This window comes from Rhea americana, unplaced genomic scaffold (genome assembly GCF_003343005.1).
Source record: "Rhea americana isolate MKP2758 unplaced genomic scaffold, rheAme1 scaffold_59, whole genome shotgun sequence".
NCBI lineage: Eukaryota > Metazoa > Chordata > Aves > Rheiformes > Rheidae > Rhea > Rhea americana.
Window position 1 is genome coordinate 2,997,964 of NW_028186745.1, and position 22,146 is coordinate 3,020,109.

At 36.8% G+C, this 22,146-nt stretch overlaps 1 protein-coding gene across 9 annotated transcripts in view; it reads left to right on the forward strand.

Annotated features, from left to right (window-relative positions):
* DMD (dystrophin) overlaps positions 1-22,146 on the forward strand; it is a 1,137,868-nt gene that overhangs the window by 706,816 nt on the left and 408,906 nt on the right. For all 9 annotated transcript variants that reach the window (XM_085319436.1, XM_085319439.1, XM_085319437.1 and 6 more), the window contains one exon: positions 7,891-8,055. In XM_085319436.1, the coding sequence (XP_085175562.1) occupies positions 7,891-8,055 (165 nt within the window). The remainder of the gene's footprint in view (positions 1-7,890; positions 8,056-22,146) is intronic.

Below are 22,146 nucleotides of genomic sequence, written 5' to 3' on the forward strand. Positions count from 1 at the left end.
ATATTCATCATTTAAAAGAAATTAAGTAGATTTTGTTTTAAAGTCAATATTGAGTCTGTTAATGAAAATGGCTCAGTTAATTAACTAAATGGCATCCTAAACTGAACTTACATGAAACTCTTTCTTACATTGATTGTTTTTCATGAAGAAATGATGCATAAAAATTAACTTCTCCCCCTTCGATTTTAAATCATTCTTCAGTACATGATGTAAAGAAGGTGATTTTTAAGCAGATAAAACTTTCTGAACAATGACTATAAGAACTGTTATTTTACATAGTTATCTTACTAGTTTTATGGAAGTGTCACTTGTGAGTCATTCTTAAGTCTGAATTTTATTGAATAGTTGATAYGGCTTTAGTTATTTCTTGTTTAGCCAGATCCTGGCTAGGATAATATAGAAAGCTGATTTCAGCCCAGTTGTGCTGTGGGCTGATTGCAATATAATCAGCTATCTAATTTTTTTCATACTATTTGCATTTTAGCAAAAATGAGAAAGTAAACCAGAAGCTGTTGTTATATGCAACAATAGTGAATTTTTAAAAACCTGACACTGCCAGCTACCATACAACAGGAGCCCATGCTAACGGGGTGCTTTGTGTAGTCAGAGGGACTCTACCAAGTCGGGAGTGCAAGAAAAAACATAACAGTCTTCGCAGGCACCCCACAACATACTTATGTTTATATTCATTTCAGTCTATCATATTTTATATATCAAGAAAGCTAAATTTTAATTCAAGAGTGGATTTGTCAAAATAAGATCCGTTTGTAAGTGTGCTTTGTTATTGGGAGGCTAGTGAGAGAGCTAGTGAGAGACAGCGAGTATCTTACCTAACATTTTAAAAAAAAGAGAGAAGTGAAAAAGTTAGGAAGCATTTCCACTGCTGCTAAAATTTTGGAGATTTATTTTTTTTTTCCTTCCACTCTTCATTAGAAAATCCACTATGTTTTTCTTACAAAAGGATATGTTGGAAAGATGMATGCCCTTGTTTATATTCCCACATAGCTGGGAAACTGCATTATCTTTTCTTCARTTATTTCAGTTATGTAAGAAATGACCTTGACATTGACTTGTGAGAGGAAGTATTCAATATCAGGCATTGGTCATTTGGAATATTWTGTATGTGAGCCATTTCAGTGGCTTTGCTTGCTTTTATCAAGTGGCAGGTACTGATAATTATGATGCCTTCCTAATCATGTAATTTATCCAGTTTCTTCACTTACAATAACATATCTGACCTTTGTAAAACTATTTCCCACTGTTAAAATGTAACTCTACATAGTTAGTTTCAACCTTTTGGTTTTGACTATGTTTCTGACTTACAGAATCAAAGTGTARTTTCACAATTATTTTAGTTGATGCTGAAATCTCCTTTCTCTATATTCATAAGGAATTAAAAAGAACAGAGACCAAGGAATATGATATAAAACATCAGTTGATGTGCCTTAYGGAACTCTGTCCTGCTTTTTATACTTACTATTATTGTATGAATCAGTATCACTTTCCACTTGCTCAGCTTTAATTCATCCCATGGTACATGTACACCTGTGTATATAGACTGAAAATTAAGTATCTAAAGGTAAAGTAGGACATAGCGGTGGAAGACCGAGGCACATAAAATGATTGAAGAGATGCAAGTGGCCAAACTGAGCAATTGTATGATTTTGCACCAGTGATCAGATTGGGGTGGAAGTGGAGAGAACCTAATAGTAGATCATTTATGCTTCTTATGAAGGAAGATCATCCAAGGCATGAAGTTCTAATGGAACAGAAACAACCACTGGAAGTACTTCCAGAATTTATGAGGAGAAGTAATGAAAATAGGTAGATTAAGACTTTGAAATATGGCAATTACTCAAGTTTCAAAGTTGTTTTACCATTTTTCTGCTGTGATTTATATTTTTAAAGTATTTTAATAAAAAGTAAAAACATACAACTCACAGAAACTAAATAACTGAGAAAAGATCTGACATTTTAAGATTAGAATAAGTATTGTGAAGACCTGTGTCAGTTTATAAAATTAGTCTCTTCTGCTGTCTCCCAATATAGAGYTTAAATCTTTTCTGTTATTCATTCRGATACTAAGCTCCCAATTAGACTRACTTAATTAACACTTGAACTGAAGTACAAAATTTTAGATGCATCACATACTTTAAGAATTATGTTTTGACACATATCATTGAAATTATTTAGTCCTTTGATGTGGAATTTTTTCTTTGAAGGAATAATCCATACTTTTGTTGTCATTTCCATTTTCAAATTTACTTTTTCCTTTGATTGCAAACCRAAGTATGTTTTCCATGCTGATCTGCTGCCAAATAAAGCAAAATTGGAAATATTCTAAATAAAACAAAGTTGAAAATATTCATCCATGTGCGAAGGGAAAAAATGGATTTTAGAAAGCCTTTGTACCTTGTCTTTCTTCCCAGTGTGTAACTCTCTTTACCTTTATCAGGCCTAAAATCAGGCGTGGGCAGATTTGAAGGAAGGCATCTATATGTTTGCTGTCTTTCTCTTTTGCAGGTGTCAGCTTAGGGCTAGTGTTTGCTTTCTATTTTTTTCTCCCCTTACAAGAGGACATCAACCCTCCTCTGATAAAACCTAACAGCTTTTCCTAAGTGGAAGGGAAGGAGAGAAAACAAATTGCGGGAGGGGAGAACTGAATGGGGGAGAAAGGGGCCAAAAAGTCAAAAATGTAGAAAGGAGAACTGGAGTGGGACCCTAATCTGTGCTCATACGTCTCTGGAGGCATCAAAGTAATCAAGAGAGAGAGACTAGACTGGAGAGGACAATAAATCGGCAATAGGTCCCACTGGCACCAGGGTCTCAGCCCAGGAGTGGGATCATTCTCCTGGAGCTGGGAGTAACCTTCTCCAGGGCCTGGAGAAACTTGTTCACATAATTGATGGGATTGAGGATGGAAAGATTGTAAGTAAAAAATTAGGGAAGTGTATAGGGGCTGGAGGGAGAATTCAGCCTGATGCACCCCATGTCCRTGTGTGCCTCTATTCTGCTCTGCACCAGGGGGACACAAAGCAAGAGACCCAGTGAACATGCCCGTGTCCATTACTTGATGGAGGGTTTCCCRTGTTATTTCTGGTGTGCTGTAGCATTAGCTGAGGAAACAAACTGTCCCCCAAGAGACAGTCTGCAGAAGTCAGAAATGACATAGAGGAGGAGGAGGCGGCAGCTGAGAGCTTATGGGTAAAGATCAAAGGGCAGGCCAGCATGGGGGACACTGTTGTGGGTGTSTRCTRYAGGCCACCTGACCAGGAAGAGAAAGTTGATGARGCTTTCTATAGACAGTTGGAGGTAGCCTCACCATCACAGGCYCTGYTTCTCATGGGGGACTTCAGCCACGCTGACAYCTGCTGGAGGGACTACASARCARGGCACAAGCAGTCCAGGAGGCTCCTGCAGTGCGTCGATGATAACTTCTTGTCACAAATGGTGGAGGAGCCTACGAGGAAGGGTGTCCTGCTGGACTTTGTCCTTACCAACAGAGAGGGACTGGTTAGAGATGTGAAGGTTGKGGGCAGCCTTGGCWGCAGTGACCACRAGRTGGTGGAGTTCAGGATCCTGCAGSAAAGAAGTAAGGCAACARGCAGGATTGCAACCCTGGACTTYAGGAGAGCCGATTTTGGTCTGAGGTYTCTCTTCAGAAACYTAATTGGAGGAATCYCATGGGKTAAGGCCCTAGAAGGAAGRGGGGTCCAGGAGAGCTGGCTAGTATTCRARCATCACTTCCTCCAAGCTCAAGAGCAGTSCATCCCTGTGAGTAAGAAGCACAGCRAAGGGGACAGGACACCTGCAGAATAAGCAAGGAGCTCTTGGCCAAATTCAGACAGAAGAAGAAAGTACACAGAATGTGGAAGAGGGGACAGGCTACTTGGGAGAATKATAGGAAWGGAGTCAGAGTATGTGAGATGYGGCGAGGAAGGCTAAGGCCCAGTTGGAATTAAGTSTSGCAAGGGATGTTAAGGAMAACAGGAAGGGCTTCTTCAAATACATCGGYAGCAAGARGAGGACTAGGGAAAATGTGGGCCTGCTACTGAATGGKGCRGGGGCCCTGGTGACAAGGGRTACAGAGAAGGCAGAATYACTGARTGCCTTCTYTGCTTCAGTCTTCACTGSTAAGGGCAGCCCTCAKGAATCCCAGAGCCTGGATGTGAGGGAGAAACTCTGGAGAAAGGAAGACTTCCCTTTGGTTGAGGAGGATAGGATTAGGGACCTTCTGGGCAGATCCATGGGCCCAGATGGGATGCAGCCACGAGTACTGAGGGAGCTGGTGGATGTTGTTGCCAGGCCACTCTCCATCATCTTTGAAAGGTCCTGGAGAGCTGGAGAGGTGCCTGAGGACTGGAAGAAAGCCAGTGTCACTCCGGTCTTCAAAAAGGGCAAGAAGAAGGACACAGGCAACTATAGGTCCGTCAGCCTCACCTCCATCCCTGGAAAGGTGATGGAACAGCTCCTTCTGGATGTCATCTCCAGACATATGGAGGAAAAGAAGGTGATCAGGAGGAGCCTGCATGGATTCACCAAGRGGAAATCCTGCTTAACCAATCTGAAGGCCTTCTATGATGGAATGACTGTCTGGGTAGATGAGGGCAGAGCAGTGGACGTTGTGTMCCTTGACTTCAGCAAGGCTTTTGACACTGTCTCCCATAACAGCCTCCTACATAAGCTCAGGAAGTGTGGGTTAGACAAATGGGTAGTGAGGTGGATTGAGAACTGGCTGAAAAGCAGAGCTCAGAGGGTCGTCATCAGTGGTGTGGAGTCTAGTTGGAGGCCTGTGGCTAGTGGTGTCCCCCAGGGCTCAGTAATGGGGGAGACTCAGTATATTCCCTTGTGGCCAAGAAAGGCAATGGTCTCCTGGGGTGCATTAGGAGGAGTGTTGCCAACAGGTSGAGGGAGGTGATCCTGCCCCTCTACTCAGCTCTGGGGAGGACTCATCTCGAGTRCTGTGTCCAGTYCWGGGCTMCCCAGGACMAGAGAGACRTGGAGCTRMTGGAGAGAGTCCAGCATAGGGCTACAAAGATGATCAGAGGGCTGGAGCAYCTGCCCTATGAGGAACRGCTGYGAGAGCTGGGCCTCTTCAGCCTGGGGAAGAGAAGACTGMGGGGGGATCTTATCAATGTGTACAAGTACCTGAAGGGAGGGKGTCAAGGGGACGGGGACAAACTCTTTTCAGTTGTYCCGTGTGACAGGACAAGAGGCAATGGGCAGAAAYTGAAGCACAGSAAGTTCCRCCTGASCGTGAGGGGGAATTTCTTCCCTGTGAGAGTGACAGAGCACTGGSMCAGGTTGCCYGGAGAGGTTGTGGAGTCTCCTTCTCTGGAGATCTTCAAGGCCYGCCTGGATGCAACCCTGTCTAACACGCTTTAGGTGACCCTGCTGAGCAGGGAGGTTGGACTAGATGATCTCCAGAGGTCCCTTCCAAGCTTACTGATTCTATGATTCTAAGTCCTATGGCTTGATAGGAGGATTTGTAATTCCCTTAATCTCCTCAGACTGTAATTTGATCAGCCATCTTGACAGAGTTTAAAAACAAATATGGAAACAAACAAACAAAAAAAAAAGCCCTGAGATCTGGAATCTAAAAATCTCTGTTTTCCACACAATAGCATGTAAGATGTTACCTGGATGTTACAAGGTATTTCCTTGTTARCATCTACTCAAGATCTAATTCTTACRTGCTTATCTGGAGCTCTAACCTTTYGACTTTGAGRAAATCCTTTGTTTACGTGTTCGTTTATTGTTGCTCCTCTTTTATCTCTATGGTAAAAGTAGATGATACTAAATTTCTGTATGTAATGCATTGATTTATATTGATGCAGATTTCTTCTTTTTTATTACTTTAAAAATATTGTAATCATATATCTCTGCTAAAATGTTAGCCCAAGAGTCAACTTTATTGTGATAAGAGACTGCATTTGCTTATATAAGAATTGACCTCTCACTATAGGTGAGATTTATTTTGCTTTCTTTTTTGTGAATTTTTTTTTTTTGGAAAATAAGTTGAAGTAAAGTCAGTTATCAAAAACTAACCATCTTCTTCTTTTGTGATTTGAATATATCTTAGTATATAATCAGTTATATTTTTCTTCTTTTGAAAAACTCTCAAAAATTTATGTTTGTCTGTCTTCTGATGCAACTAATATGCTTGCTAAATGTTAATCTGGTGCCAGGTTAATACAAATTTCAAACCTTCAGAGATCAGCTTGATTTTTATTATTTTCATCCTRTAATTACCTATTTACCTTGCACAGTATTTCTGTGGAACTTGTTTATGTTAATATTAAAGCTACTAAACGTTAGAGATTAACATTCAAAAGTTGTAAGAAAGATGAAACTAATCTTCTGTGAAATGAGGCCAAGATCTGCACAGAGATTAACACATAAGGGAAATGAATGCATTTTTAATTGCTTTCTTTCACATCAGGAACCATTTTGGAAAAGCAGAGTTTTTATTTTATTTAACAAGATTAAGAGGATACAAAAAGTGATTTGACTTACTGGTCCATTTTTATTAGATAGGATGTTATGGTATGGCTACAGTGAACAATGAAAATTATTTAATATACAGGAAATCAAAATCATGAATTACAAATATCATTTAAATATAGTCTAATAAATCATATATAGACTAGATATAGGTGGGTTATTTTAGTACCAAAAAAATCAGTATTTTTACATGGAATTTGTAAGGAAATTTATGTATCATGAGATGTTGTTTTCTTGCCATTCCTTCCACTGTTTTACTGGATTTTTTTTTTTGGTAATAAATCTTCATTGCTTTCATGTCTCTGGTGGATTTAGATTTATTGTCTTCTCTAAATAGTGTCATTGGGGATTAGAAGTTAGTACACATCAGTAATACTTTTGTAGCCAGGGAGTATGCTAGCCATACTTCCATTAATACAATTTAACTTCAGAGGGAATTTACATTTTATTGTGTYAATGAGAAACCTCCCATGTTTTTGGTACTTTTAAAAGAGGTGTTGTAATAAAAATGTGTGCTTAGAAACTGAACATATTTTCCTRTCCCTGCCTGGCCCTTATATTTGTTGTGATTTTCTTTTTTTAATGTAAGCACATTCTTCCCCCTAGTACAGGTTTGTAGTGTTGCCCCTAATGTAGTATGGAGACACCTCACCTCTCCAGCTATAGAAAACATTGTAGCGAGAATATGGAGCTTTGGGCTGACTTACTTATTTCCACCATGTCCCGTATATTTACTCCAAATGTTACAGTGCTGTTGGATCTGTACTGTGCTATTCACTGAGTCTTAATTTCTAATCCTGTTGGCATAGAAGAATGTGTTTGCTTAAAATTTGACTACTTGGAATGCAAATGAAGGAACCAAATGCACTGATAGGTATTGAAGATATATTTCTTCATTATTTTTCTTCTCTGTATGCATCTGTTCCTCTGTATTTGGACTCAACTGGCAATTCTAAACACCTTGTAAGAAAACACATACTTATGTGCTTCCAGATCCCAGAGGTCAAGAGAGGTTAGATATCATTCACATGATCAATTCCACATTTTTGTATTTGCTATTGCTCTTCCTGATTAAAAATTGATCATTAAAGCCATTTCACATACTGAGAAAACAAACTTTTTGTCTGCTACCAGTAAAATAGCAGAATAATCAAAAAATGAGAAGTCCATTAACAACATTTTTGAAGAAAGAGAATATGCAACAGACTTGCAAGAAACTTATTACCATTTTTTTTGGTGTTTCTATTGTCCTTTTACTCCTTCTTCTTATCAGTATCTACYGTTTATTTATGTTTCCTTAACATTTCATGTATGTGTTGATATGTGTGGTGTTAAATTGCTTTATGTTGCATTTTTTCCYTCACAAAACTTGTGGTATGTTTTCAGGTGTCCAAAGAGCTTCCAGAGAAACAAAAAGAAATAGAGTTTCTGCTAAGGGATTTCATCGAACTTGAACATAAATTAAATCAGCTGATACTGTGGGTAACACCTGTCAAGAACCAGCTGGAACTTTATAATCAAGTGGGTCAACCAGGAGCTTTTGATATTAAGGTAAATTTTCCTCCATTTTAAGAAAGAAATCTGTATTTTCAATAGTCAAAAAGTCAGTTGCAGCATTAGCTGTATAGTTCTGTTAAATATACGACTTTCTCAGCAATACCCTCCCAAGTTCTGTTGTATAAAAGAGCTATTTCATTTAATCTTAATTCTGATATTTAAGGAAAATTTATGTATTCTCTTCCATTAGATGGCTTTTAGTGATCAGGCAGTTTAGAACCAGTGATTACAAGATGAAATATAAAAGGTTCTATTATTTTTGACAATTTTTTTCCATTTTTAATGAAGTAAATCTCCTAAAATTTGATACTTTAAGGGYTGATACCTTTGGCTTAAGGAAGGCAAAATTTTTAAACAATCGTGATTAAAATTCAAGATATCAATACCATTTAAGACATTTTAATTCAAGTTGATATGATTACATGAGAATCAGAATAACTAGGGCCGTGTCATCTCTCCYGTATTTGCAAAAAAAGATATCTAACTATACAGGTAATATTACAGAAATCAATCAGCCTGATTTTCAGTATGCATGAGCAAAGGATTTGTAGTCTGTTCCTTGATAGGCATTTATGTATTAAAATGCATGTATGGGGGTTAGTGAGACCAGAGAAATTACAGATGAAAAGCAGTGATTAGAAACAGGTAGCCAGCCAAGTGTAAACATAGATTTTTGGCTTTGTGGTATATATCTGTGTAGGCATGAGATGTATATAACTCCTCACATAACTGGGGAGAATCTTTAATATACTATTGCTTTTTGAAATCTATGACTTTTTTTGGTTTATATTAGTTGAGCATCATGGTGACCTAGGTAAAGATTAAACCGAAGACATTGTTTTGTTTTGATCCTGATGATGCTACTCCCAGTAAAAAGAAAAAACTTAAAATATTTAAAACTTTTCTTGCTTTATGTTAAATGGAATAATAGCTATTTCTGGAGATACCTGCTTTTGTTGAGAGTGTTTATTAAATTCACTTTAATTTAGTTTCTTTTATGGAACTRTTTTAATGCCAAAACACTTTTCATGTCATACAATAATACTATGTAAAACAGTGGATCTCAAGTCCTGCTGTAGTCCTGTAATTGACGGAATGAGTTCAGCAATGACATTTATTCTCTTTTTAAAAGATAAAATTAGTATAGCTCTCTGCAAATGCCTGTACATATAGTGAATGAGTGATGGAATTTTGTTTTCGAAGAAAACTATCTATGCTTCTTTCTGATATTTCAACATGGATTTTTAAACATAATTCTTCCATTTTTTCTGTTTTTCTTTTCCATTTTCTGTCAATTATTTCCAGAAGAGTTCCACTATTAAAGTTGATATAAAATAAAAGCAAGGCTAATCTGCTGTGAATTGTAAGATTATTGCTTTCCTTATTGCTTGTGAAGGATATGTCCTGCTAAGYTGTTTTGATTCTCTTATGGTGATATCACAAGAAAATTATTGAGAAGCTTTTGAAAGAATAGAAAGGARAAAGTACCTACATTCCAAAAAGGGGTAGATGAAATCACATGTGTATGGAAAGGAAAGAATGGGAATGAAGAGATCCAAAGGGAGGCAAATTAGCTTTCCCTCTGCAAAATTCCCTTCCATAAGTCTTTTGTAGATGGAGTTTAGATAGCTTAGATTTAAAATTTGAACAATTATATTATAGATCAAAAAGCTAGTTGTTTATCCTATTGTGGTATGGTAAGAAAATGCAACATACTAGTTATCTGCATGATAYGTATTACTGGACTGTGTTGTGGCAAGGTAGGCTTAACATCTTGAAATCTTGTTGGCTCATGTTTTCCCCATACTGTCATTTTCTTTAGGGAGGGAATCTCTTACTTTAAAGAAGCTGTATTGAATATATCTGAGGGCAAATGGGATTGTCATTTTTTTTTAAGATTAAGAATAAACATAATAAGAGTTTTGAGACAATTTATCATTGCGAAGCATACACACAAAAGAAGGAATAAATATAATTCAAGAAAGCAGCATATGCATGACAACACTAAATTTATACTTAACTGTAAACCACATATTACAGTCCCAGGCTAACATGCTGTTCTACGTTTGGTAAAGTATGTGCATACACACTGTTGAAATGATCAGATTTTCACCTATATRTTTTTGAATTACTGTCCTGCTTAGCTATTGGAAATTCAAAAAAAAAAAAATAGTAGCAACATCTGCATGCTTACTTATGAAAGGGATATATTCAACAGAATCTTCTGTTCTGGTGTTCTCAAACAGTATATCAATAAATAGCATTTGTTCTGCCTATGTTTTAATTCTTTTGACAGCATCCAGAGAACTGTGAAGTGTTTTCTGTAGGATTTAGGGTTTTTTTTTTTTTTTTTTTTTTTTTTTTTAGAAACAAGTATGACTGTTGCTCACCTAGTAGAATGAAAATTCTTAGAATTCTAGAAGAGAATCCTTACAATTCTTAGAAAAGAGGTGGGATGAGAAATTTTACAAATTGAGGCTCTTTTTTGGTATTTTAAAAACCTGTAAGATAAGAAGAAGCAATTTAAAACTGTCATTAAGACTTACAAATATGGCATCTGAGTCAAAAAGTCCAGGCCTATATAAGTCCTAGGGAAAACCTCACAATGCTTGTTACAGGATTTGACATAACTGCTTAAAATTTTTTATTTTAATTTGAACAAAGGCATTGTCTTTTATGAAATTTCTGTTAAAGTTCTTCATACTATTCCTTTGCCTGCAAGGCAATTTTCTTCTTCTTCTTTTTCTTCTTTCATTAAATGCTCTCTCATGTCTTTTGTTTTCTATGATATGCATTCAGGATAGGTAGCAGGGAAACAGGACATGAACATATTAAAATTTTAAATGGATACATAAGATAGCTTTAATCAATTATATTTTTWAAAAATTCCTGTTTTGCAGCAAGTTTCTTGCATTCCCACATATTTATAGCAAATTTGAGTTACAGAAACATGTAAGAGCTGAAGTTAAAATCTGATATACCAAAGTGTCTCTGAAGCATTAAAATTATTCTGGCAGAGTTCTCCAAACTGATTTATTTTTCACAAATCTGTGGTAACCTTTAAGTATACAACTGTAATCTGATAACTAATTTTACATGTTTTTCTGTAAATTAAGGGATATAATAAATGCATATTCCATCAGATAATCTGATTTAACCTGTTAAAATATAGTGATCAATATAGTACATATGTAATAAGTATATAAGGGGTAGTATGTGTGAATTGTACTAGAACAACACTTTGTGCTTACTGATAACTTTTTTTGTTAAATAATAAAAATTTAAAAGCTTGTAGGTTTTTTCCACTTGAGTGAAAGTGAACTGAATAAACTGAATAAAGCCACAGCTGAACAATTTAGCGCTGTTTTACCAAAGCAGTTAAAAATTGATGAGAAGTCCCTTAAATCTACAGTTAATTAGCAGAAAGATGAAGAAAGAGCACCAGAACTGTAAACTTTTAACGTTGGCACAGAAGTGATTCTGAGTGAGTTGTAAAGAGATAACAACATATATTAATGTTTCCTTTGGTTACAGAGACCGTCACAAAACAGTAAGACCTTTGAGACCCAAATACATAACTGGGCTTGTAGACAGCTAGAGAGAGATTAGAATTCCTCTTACAGCTCTTAAGACTACATCTATTTTAGTAACTAAAAAGTGCTCAGGACCATGGTTTGGCTCAGAGGTCAACTGCTGCAGCAGCAGCTCATGTCTTTTCAGCAATACTCTTACCCCAGCAAAAAAGGCTAGCTGCATCCAGAGTGCTGTRCTGCTGCATCAATGGCCAGAAGCAGTGCTCCGTGTTTAATGGTGTGGGCAGTCATGCTGCAGAGCTTGGGCAYGTGCCCTCTCCCTGTTTGGTTCATTACTGCAGGCATCGCATAAGAATTCATGGAAAGTTGCCAACTGGTTATTTGAAAGGGAGAGATTTAGCACTGTTGGCATGGTTCATGCTCTGCATCGCTTGACTTAGTTATGCTGTCCCCTTCTGCTTGTAGATTAGGATTGTATCATCAGTGATATGGTCTTGACCAAGGGTGTTAACTGTGTGCTTCCATGTAAGATATGTTATGGACATGACAGCATTCAATCTTGGGGGAGTAGGACCCGTGGTAATGCTACAGTCTTTGGTTTAGTGGTTTTTCAGTTACTGAAGAGAGACTCTTTATGCCTGTGCCCTCTTTAGGTACCCTTGCAGTGCTGAATCACATTCATAATGATAGTGTCCAACCAATGTTCTGCAGCCTAATTATGTCACGGATTTCAAAATCTCAAGTGATGTACAGCTCTTTCATTAGCATAGCATGATACAGTGTATGTTTTTGCACAATGTAGTACAAACACTACTTAAGAAAGGAATCTTTGCCTTACATTAGGCAGTTGGGCACTACAAAGGCCATTTATAAACACTTTCTTAGTGAGGCATTTGCAGGTGAATAATCCACCTGCTCTAGCTGTACAAAAATGTATAAGGATGTATTGAATGGTGATGAGTTTGAAGATGTTTCTCTATCCTGAGGTAAGACATGGAATTGAGGAGGAGCAACTAGCTGTTTTTTTATAACATGCCCTGCTCTCACTTCTCACTCCCATCCTCTTTGAACTTTCTATACTTAGTGTGTGTGGGAGAAACTTTCTTCAAAATCTTTTCAGGTGCTTAATACCAGCTGTTTCCTAGATTTTTTTACTCAGTCTAGCATGGAGGTAGACAATATAACAGGCAGAGCTCCTTTTTTCTACACTGTGATGCAGTTAGGAAACAGGAGATGAAAAACTGCAGACCTAAAAAGGTGGGACATGATCAGCATGCTCCTTAGTCATGGTRGGGGTGGTTCTTGGAATACGTCAGAGTACTAGCCTGGCTAGAATGCTTCATCTCAACTGAGGTTTTGGCCAACATCTGACTTTTAAAATATATATATATCAGTATGTAAAGCACAAATAATGGTGAGAAAAATGTAAACAGTATGAGATTGTTTAAACAAAACAAAAAAATTTTTGTTCAGACTCCTTATAATAGCATTTATTAAAGTGGGCATTCCATACTGAATATTAAATCTTGTTTTCTTTTACCTCCTTCTGCTTTTATAGCTTTTAAGAATTACAACATGAGTCAGGAAACCCTATTATATTTTATACCAATATATTTCATAACTCTCTTGACTGCATTTTAGAGATTGCCATGCCACAATTAGACCTCTTGTTAGGCACCATAATCTAAGTGGTGGATTCCAAAATCCCAAGTTGACTTTCATAACTCAAGCATTTCTCAATTAATGAATACCAGTAGAGGAAGAAATCCTTATTTCCAGGAATTAGAAAACATCTATAGCATTATATGCTTTCGTGTATATATATATATATACACACACACACACACACACACACTTTTTGTTGTTAATCCTTAATAATTTTCTTATACAAGCAATCAAAGATTAAAAAAAGAACCTGTCTAAATATGTCAACATTGAAATACATATTTGCAAACTACCATTGAAAGTGTTAGGATAGATCTTAGTTCTTTACAAGTTAATTTGCAGTATGGCATAATTTTATTACCACACTGACATAATCTTTCTTTCTACTAATGGCAAAATATAGGCTGCTCCCTATTAAACATGTATATGTGTGGTGAAGGCATGGAATCTACATTTATAAGACTCTACTGATACTTGTGAACACTGGAATACTGACAGGTTTGCAGTCTATCTTCAGTGTATCTTCATCTGCTGCTAAAACATATTTCATATTGTGCCTTTTACAACTCTTTGGACTTTTCTAGCTTTCCAAACTAACAGTCTCACCTCACCTTGTATTCTGTCTTTGACCTGGAGTTACTTTCATTCTCACAGCTATTTTCCATGATTTGGTATCCTTACTTCATGAATTTAGTCATCTGAACTCGTTATGAATTTCTAATTTAAGATTAACAAAATAGTGTGAAGAAATGCTGCAAAAAATGTCTATGGTATAATATTGAAATGTCTGAAATACTTAACAGTACAACTATATTTGCAGTATGGCTTCTGCCAGCACTGGTGTCTGGATTACTGGTGTGATAGCAAGCCTGCTCCCTCATGGATATAACCATACCAGTAGACACCCTCAGTGTAGACATATTTAAGTTAAGCTGTTACTATGAGGCCGCTTTTTACATGCTAGTACTTTTTTTTACCAGTATTTGCCAGAACTACTGAAGCACTGCTAGTGAAGCCCATTTTCCTCGACTTGTTTTCAGTTTATGCTGAACAACCTTATTTTTCTTAGCAATCTATTCTTTCTTCATCAGTAAAAAATTCACTACTAAGGACGTACATTTTCTAACTCCAGAAAGTTCAAATTTAGTGTCTCTGCCTGTTGTATCAGAATGTTGCCACAGTCCTTGAAGTCTTATGAGTAAACCTGAATCCTAGGAAGTGATAGCTGCCCTTCAACCATTAATGCAACCGTAATCGTTCAGTGCAAACTAGGGGTCCTGCAGGATAACATGGGGATGATACCAATGAGAGAATTTTGGAGTAGGTAGTTGCATTTAGCCTTTTCAGATCTGTCTTGACCTAGATTGAAATAGAACTAGCTCCACTTGTGCCTTGCTTCTTGGACTCCCTGATGGTAGCCTTGCTTCTTTCAAGTCTGTCTCATGGTACTTTGAGATACATTTCCCATAGTACTGCAGCAGTTCTTTGGGCTAGAAATGCATGGGGGAGAGGATCAGACTAAAAGCAGAAGATACTAGAGTAGCAGTAGAGCAAGCCACATGGCAAGGGTTGAGGTGTGGGCACGCACAAACTTCTAATGGTTTGGTCTTCACTTTAATCAGACACCCTTGACAAACATTCTGCCAGGTATTCTTTTTGTCATAGATATTAATATTATCTTATCTTTAATCCCAACCTTACTTTAGCTGAAGTCAGCTAATCAGAGTCTGATTGCATGGCAAATGTTAATATATTGGAAAGTATGGTCAGTTCTGCTTTGAGTGAAATATTTAAGGACATACATGAGCACCTTGAAACTTACTTATTCAGATTCACCCATACAAATTTCATATACTTAATCTTTTTAGGGATATATTATTCTGAACAGATGGATATAGGCCTATACTTTACACTTTGAAACAGCTTTGCCTAGGGCGTCAGCAGTCTGTGGAGCTCCAGAATTATGGCTAAAAGAAGTTGTGCAGTCACTGATCTTTATTTCCTCTTACTCCTTGGCTGAGTTTTGTTAGCTTCACCTGCAACAAAAAGAGTAAAGGGGATCCTGGAAGTGAAAGTAACTTTTGGTGTTTCATTAGCTCCGAAGAGAGTTGTTTGGCAGCTTAAGCAAATACCTTCAGAAAGTCTAACCAGCTTTTCCCCTCTATTACTGTTGGTTTCTTTCCCCAAAATACTTTTTTCCTCTTAATCCTGTTTAATTCTACTCTATTTGTCGTTAATTTTTATTTTGCTGTTTTAAAAAAATTATGAAATGCTATCATAGGACTGCAAGTCATCAAGAACTTTGAGTGGATATTTCTAGAACTTTTGTTTACATGGAGAGTCCCTAGAAGGTCCAAAAGAAGCTAGGATTTAGCTGAACAGAACTAGATTAATAGGGTTTTCGTCAGTATATAAAAATCATAATGACTGGTTAAGAGAAGAGAAAAATAAAAGCCTTCCTATCACAACCTACCACAACTGTGCATAAGATAAAATTAACATTCTGCAATCTGCTGCATTCAGATTGCACTTTTTTGATGTAGTCCACATAACATATGTGGAGCGCTAAAGCTTTAGAAAATACCTTAAGGCACTAGTTAAAGGGTTTTTACATTGAAATAAAAGAACTACCTCAATGTACATGTGTGCATACACACATGTAGATTGTATTGTGTTGAGACTGGGAGAACAAGGAAACAGCTAAAATTTGTTTGTAAAAACTCAAATATATAAACTGTGATAAAGCGTATTGTGTAGTAAACTGGAGAAAAGCTTACAAATAGGCTAATGCTAATATTTTTTAGTTGCTGCTATTTTTTTTAGCTGTTACTACGGATTACTTGCTTTGATATTTAGATTTTGAAATCTGTGGGTCAGTATTTCTCTCTACAAAGTCAAGAGTTCTGAGCTTTCTGGAAAATGAATTGAAGTTTACAGATTTCATTAATCCTGCTAGATTAGCATAATAAAACATACTTGATTTTATTCCTTTGCTGTCCAGAAGAACAGTACATAGAAAACCACCGTAATAAACCAAGAAAACAAGCAGGTAATTCTTTTGATAGATATTACTACTCATAGAAATCTTCAGTTAATTTTGTTTCCCAGTAAACGTTCATCCATTAGGGAACACTGTAAATTGCTGATACACAATTAAACTTTATTCAGTGAATAAGTGATTCAAAGACCAAAATTTGAAGGAGTAGAAATGCTGAAGAATGAATTAACAGTAACTTTTTAGTGGATAAAATAATTACCAGAAGCGTTCTCATCTTGCCAGAAACTCAGGTCCTTTAATTATGATTTTTGAAAACCAGTTGTCCAGAAAATAAAGAGTATAGAAGGAAAAAAAAATAGAGTCAACTTTCTGAATTTAATTAAAATCATGTTACTGTTATGTTTTAATCAGGTAGCAGTGCTCAGATTTAGTGAAGTTAATGTGCCATGTCTGCAGAATTTAGATAGGTAAAAAATGATGGTAATTTGTTTACACTGTGCTGGGTAACACAGACTGCAAACCAAGCATGCTGACAGTGAATGAGAGTTGAAAGCTGTAGCTTTTCGTGAAGTGCAGTTGCATATACTGGCAGTGTTTCTTGCCTAGAAGGGTCAGCAGCGTTTGTAAAGTCTGAGGCACTCAGCGGTTAGAATTTGGCTTATATAAAAATAAAAATGTAATTCATGCTGTGTACGTTGATGAAAAAGTATAGCGTGTGTAAAAAAGGGAAATACTGCCTTTGTGACCTGTATTGTTTTTGATATGAGGGGAATCATCTGTTGYTTTAGATTTATCTGACTTTTTTTCTTTTGACTTTGGCGTAGTTGTGATAGTTATCTGCACGAGCTAGATTAATACCCCAGACTTTCAGCTCAGCTGCCTCTCAGCTTGTCATTGATGTCTTTAACTCACATCTTTTGCTGAGCAAGCGTCCGGCAGTTTCTCTCATGCGCCCTTCTCCTTCTGCCACGTGTGCCATCTTGGGAGAAGAATGATAATGTGTTTTAAACTTTGTCAGCAAAGCAGAAAAACGTTAAGAACTGACTCGGGCCGTGTATGTTACAGCATATGCGTTGAGCATGGGTGCTGGGATCTGTAGTCCAGTAAGTTCTGTGCAAGGCCAGTGAGGAGTACTGCTGAATATACGTCCCTGAAGGGTAAGGCTGAGGTGCAGCCCATCACCTGGAGGGTGCCCTTCCCAGGAGGTGCGATAACCTGGCCCCGCAGAATTGCGGGTGCTTCTCTGCAGCACGTGCACCTTGGATCTTTTGGCAGAGCGATCAYTCTTTTTGATTGAATTCTCATGCTTATTTCCTGAGTTAGTGCTGTCGCTGCGAAAAATTGCACAGCAGTACCAGTTCCAGTGAAGCTATGCGATCGTATTGGACCTGAAGTTTTCAGCCTAATACGTAGACAGTTAAGTAAGGAAGGACAGTAAAGGCTGCTTTTTAGCTACAGCTGAGCCAARACTGGTCTTCCAATGGCCAATCAATCTCTTAAATACTAGCATAYACTGTAATGAAAAGCATAATTCTATGGAAATAACTGAATTTTCCACTTCTGGCTTAATGCTCTCTCCTTCTCAAGAGAAATTGTTACCCTTTCTTCTATATTGCAACAGTCATTAATAAACCTAAAACCTTGCATGTGGCCACAAAATACCAGATTGAGTCATAGTGCTTTGACTTTTCCATGTGTTAATCTGGGTGCAGTGTAGCTGTTTTTCACTCAGACCTAGATTAATTTATTATTATCTTAGATAATAGTAGACRAGAATAAGAGCAACAATAATAAACCAGTAAATTCTTAATTCTCACAATCTGATTTTCAGTTTTATTTTGCTGCAGATACTGTGCAAAATGGTGAAAAACACATTCTAAAGAATKGTAACCAAAAGCCTTAATACTTTTGAATTTACAAACAACACAAAATTGGCAGATTATGGACAAAAGATTTTTTTCCTTAAGCAATGAAATAGGAGCCTTTTACTTCCCATAATGGTCTCGGAACTTTAAAAAGTCAGATACTTTCTTCTCTTTGCCYTTTTCCCTGGCTCCATATAAGTAAAGCCTGTCCAGTTATCTCTGCAGATTAACTATGATTGTGATTCAAACAGAAAATCCTAGGTTACATTTGTTTTGATATTTTTGAKCTTTTCAAATGCCATTTGTCTATTATGTAGTGTTGTTTATTATGTAGCATTTGTCTGTYTGTAGCTTCCAATAAAACACAACTAGGGAATTACTGTTTTGAAAAAGAATAAACATACCTATCCATTAATTTCCTCTTTCATGCTGATGTATTTGCAGTTTGTTTTGCAGGAATATACAGGCTAAGTCTTTTTAAAAAATAATTTTTCAAAGTAACAGTGCARTCTGTAGTTTTCTTCCTTGCATGCAATCAAAGATCATTTTAACAAGAGTGGTTTTTTTGTTTTTAGTTCTCTTTGTAGAAAATACCCTTTATTCATAAGATAGGCATTGAGTAAACAGGTAATTAGCACTACCTATAACGTATCAGTCTACTGAAATGTTTTTCAAAGATTCTAACTTAGYTCAATAGCCTAGATCATATCTGAAAATACCACTAACTCATAGCAGATTATAATCCACAAATGGTACCAATTTTAAAACAGCCTGAATAGTGCAAAACAGATGTCAGAAAGACAAATTTGGAAAAGAAAAAGCAAAAAATCCAAACTTACATGAGTCTGTAACATTTTTGTCATGCCTATATGTTTCATCACAGGAACTTTTATTTTTAAATGCTAATTTATTTTTCTTACACATCTATTTCTCATCGGCCGTCTGTTTTCTGAAATTCACTTGCTGGTAGTCCTTGCTTACAGTAGAAAAAATGTGGTGAATAACAGAAGATCTAACTAGCACTAGTGGGAACATTTTGCATCTGTTGTCAAAAGCAACAGCCTATTATGTTGGGACTGCTGGGCTGTGCCTGTTAAACTGCCATTAAGGTATCTGTAGATATGTAATTGCAGAGTTTTCGCAATATATGACTGCAGACTGAAAACTCTAGCTGTGGCAGATCATAACCACTAGTAGATACTGCTTTGAGCAATAGTTCAGAAACCAATGTAGATGTGGAAGCAAATTACGTAAAGGAAAAATGGACAGAAGCTTGCTTATGAATGGAACCTAAAACACGAAAATGTGTTTACAGCCTCATAACCAGAAAATACATATTAGCATTTGCTAATACGTAAAGGCACTTGCCAGTGGAAGACGGTGATTAAATGGTTATATGTAACTTCCGTCCTTAAAAAAMCAATAAAATAATCTTGGAAATAACTGAATGAGGTTACTCTGCTTCCAGAGTAGTAACTTTAATAGTTACAAAAAGCCCTTTGCTGAGAGAATGCTAGAAAACTRCTTGAAAATTGGAATTTAAAAAAATTCCCAGGCTGTCTTTTCCTCGCTGATACTTAGGTTGAAAATACTTCTCTTCAGTTTCATTATGTGAACTGAACTGAAGGAAATACTTAAAAGGAAATACTGAAAAGTGTAACTTGCAGTATTTTAAAAAACTGACAGAAGTGTCAGAGTATTTTAGCCTTCAATTTGTAGTGCTTTTTCAAAACACAAATAGAAATAATTTCAAAATAGACTTTATCCAAGATATTAGTATGGGGTTACAACTGACATGTACGTCACTAGAAATGAATGTTGGGCAGAAAGCTGACGTTTCATTTTCAATCGTTTTTTTAAGATTTGCATGATTTTTCACTAGGTGCATATATAATATATGTATATGTGTGTGTAAATATATATATGTTTATATTATTCTGGGATTTATTATCTTTTCTGAAAAACCCTATGAAAATTAAGTCTCCTTACCAGAGATGAGGAGCTAGAGAGTACTGGAGAACAAATGCCTTTGACTTGCTCTGGGCCTTTGGAGAGTACTACATTCGCTGGAGTTCCAGGGCTATACGTCCAGGAGCAACGTGATGGTAGGCCATATAAGCAGTGAATATCTGAAAAAAATCCTTTTTGATGGCATATCTTTGTCTGAACTTCATCCTCTGAGTTTTTCTACAGGGAGACATGATCTGGGCTATGACAAAGACTATTTGTATGTTAGTCATAGAGGTCTTGTGATCATAGTTCCACAGCTAAGCTTTAGTGGAATCTGTTTATATACATATATAAATATACAAGGACAGCACATGTAAAAGCACTTATTTGCAAATGATAAATGTAAATATAAAAATATTCCTGCAGATTCATTCCATTTTCCTCTATTGTTATGTTTGAATGTGCTGTATAATGAGATAAATGGATACATTGAGCTAGCACTACTTAATTTTTTTTTATTTTTTTGAATTTTATTTTAATATACATATTACCACTATATTCACTCTTTGGGCTTTAATGGCTGGTTTTCAGATGTGCTGAGTTTCTCATGTTCTCAGTGACTTGGATTTTGGCTTCCCAATGTTTCTGAGGTTGTAGCTGAGTATTTCACATCACCATTAGTCTAGCATGATCAATTTATAGCATTTTAAAAAATAAATACTATCTCTGGGAAGATAATACTTTTCATTTGAGAACTTAGGTGCAGGCAGAACCAGGTCAAAGCAGTAGACAGGACAGGCTAGAACAGTAGACTACGAAGCAATATCTAACTAGTTCCTTTGCTGTTGAAGGAAAAACTGGAGATGCAGTATTCCAACCTGAGCAGACAACCCCAGCCTACTCTCTGCACAACTTCTGCTGATGGTGTTGTTTGCCTGTTAGTGTGGAAAGTAGTAGTACCTACTTCTCTGCCTCTTCCCTCCTAGAAATTATTAGAGTCAAGACTTCTCSTCTGGCCATTGGAGGAGGAGGAGAAAGCTATACTTTCTGGGAAGTCCTCCAGGTCTTTGTCTCAGCCTTGCCATTTCCATACTACAATTGGGAAAGAAGATACTTGTCAAGGGGGATTGTGATGGAGGTAGATAAAAATGAGGATCTCTGGGTAAGAGAGGGGGTGAAGAGAACCTTGAGGCCCTACAGTTTAACGAATTGATGAATAAAGGACACTCAGGATGGGGAGTGGCTTGGTGAAGTGCAGAAATTCCTGTTCTCATTTTTAGCTAGCTGAAACTCTGCTGACCCCTGCAGATCTTTTCCTCCAGCTGATGTTCAAAACCACTCTGTGTGTTCCAGCCATCTTGCCTCCAAATCTTTTTGTAGTATCACTGGTCCCCCCTCCACACTCAGTTCCCCATAGTGTTCCCTCCTCTCCCTCCTTACTTTCTGGACTGTCACTTATCCCTGCCCATACTCGTCTCTACTTAAGCTGTCTTTTCCAAAGTTTCTATAACCTTGATTGTTGCCTACACTGCCAAAAAACTTTGAATAGGCTCTAGATATAGCAATAATACTTTTTTATTTTCTGTAGTCGTCTCTTGCCATATATTTAGAATAAGTGCATTGTGTTCATTTTTGGCAGATAAAATTACACCATCTTCAAAAAAATAAATAACTCTTTATTCTTGAAAATAACTTATATTTGGGTTTTGTGCTTGATAAGGTTTAAATGACGGTAGGAAAGCTGTCAACTCTTGTCAGTCACTTCATTATATCCTTGACAACAGGCAGTTAGAGAGTGACAGAATAGCATGACTGTGGTCTAGCAAACCTGATTGTAGATAAATAAAAGAGCATTCACCCACATGAGAGAATGAAAGTGCCGAGTGAACAATGCTGTGTTTTTCCTTCCATCAGCCTTCATTTGTCAGCGACTGCTTGACGAGTTGGGGCAAAGAAATCAGATTTTAACTCAGTATTGATTACTATACGTATTCATTTTAAATGAGTAGTTTTTTGTATGCAATAAGAAATGGTATAGATTGTCCGCATCTGCACATAAGGAATACATACCCAA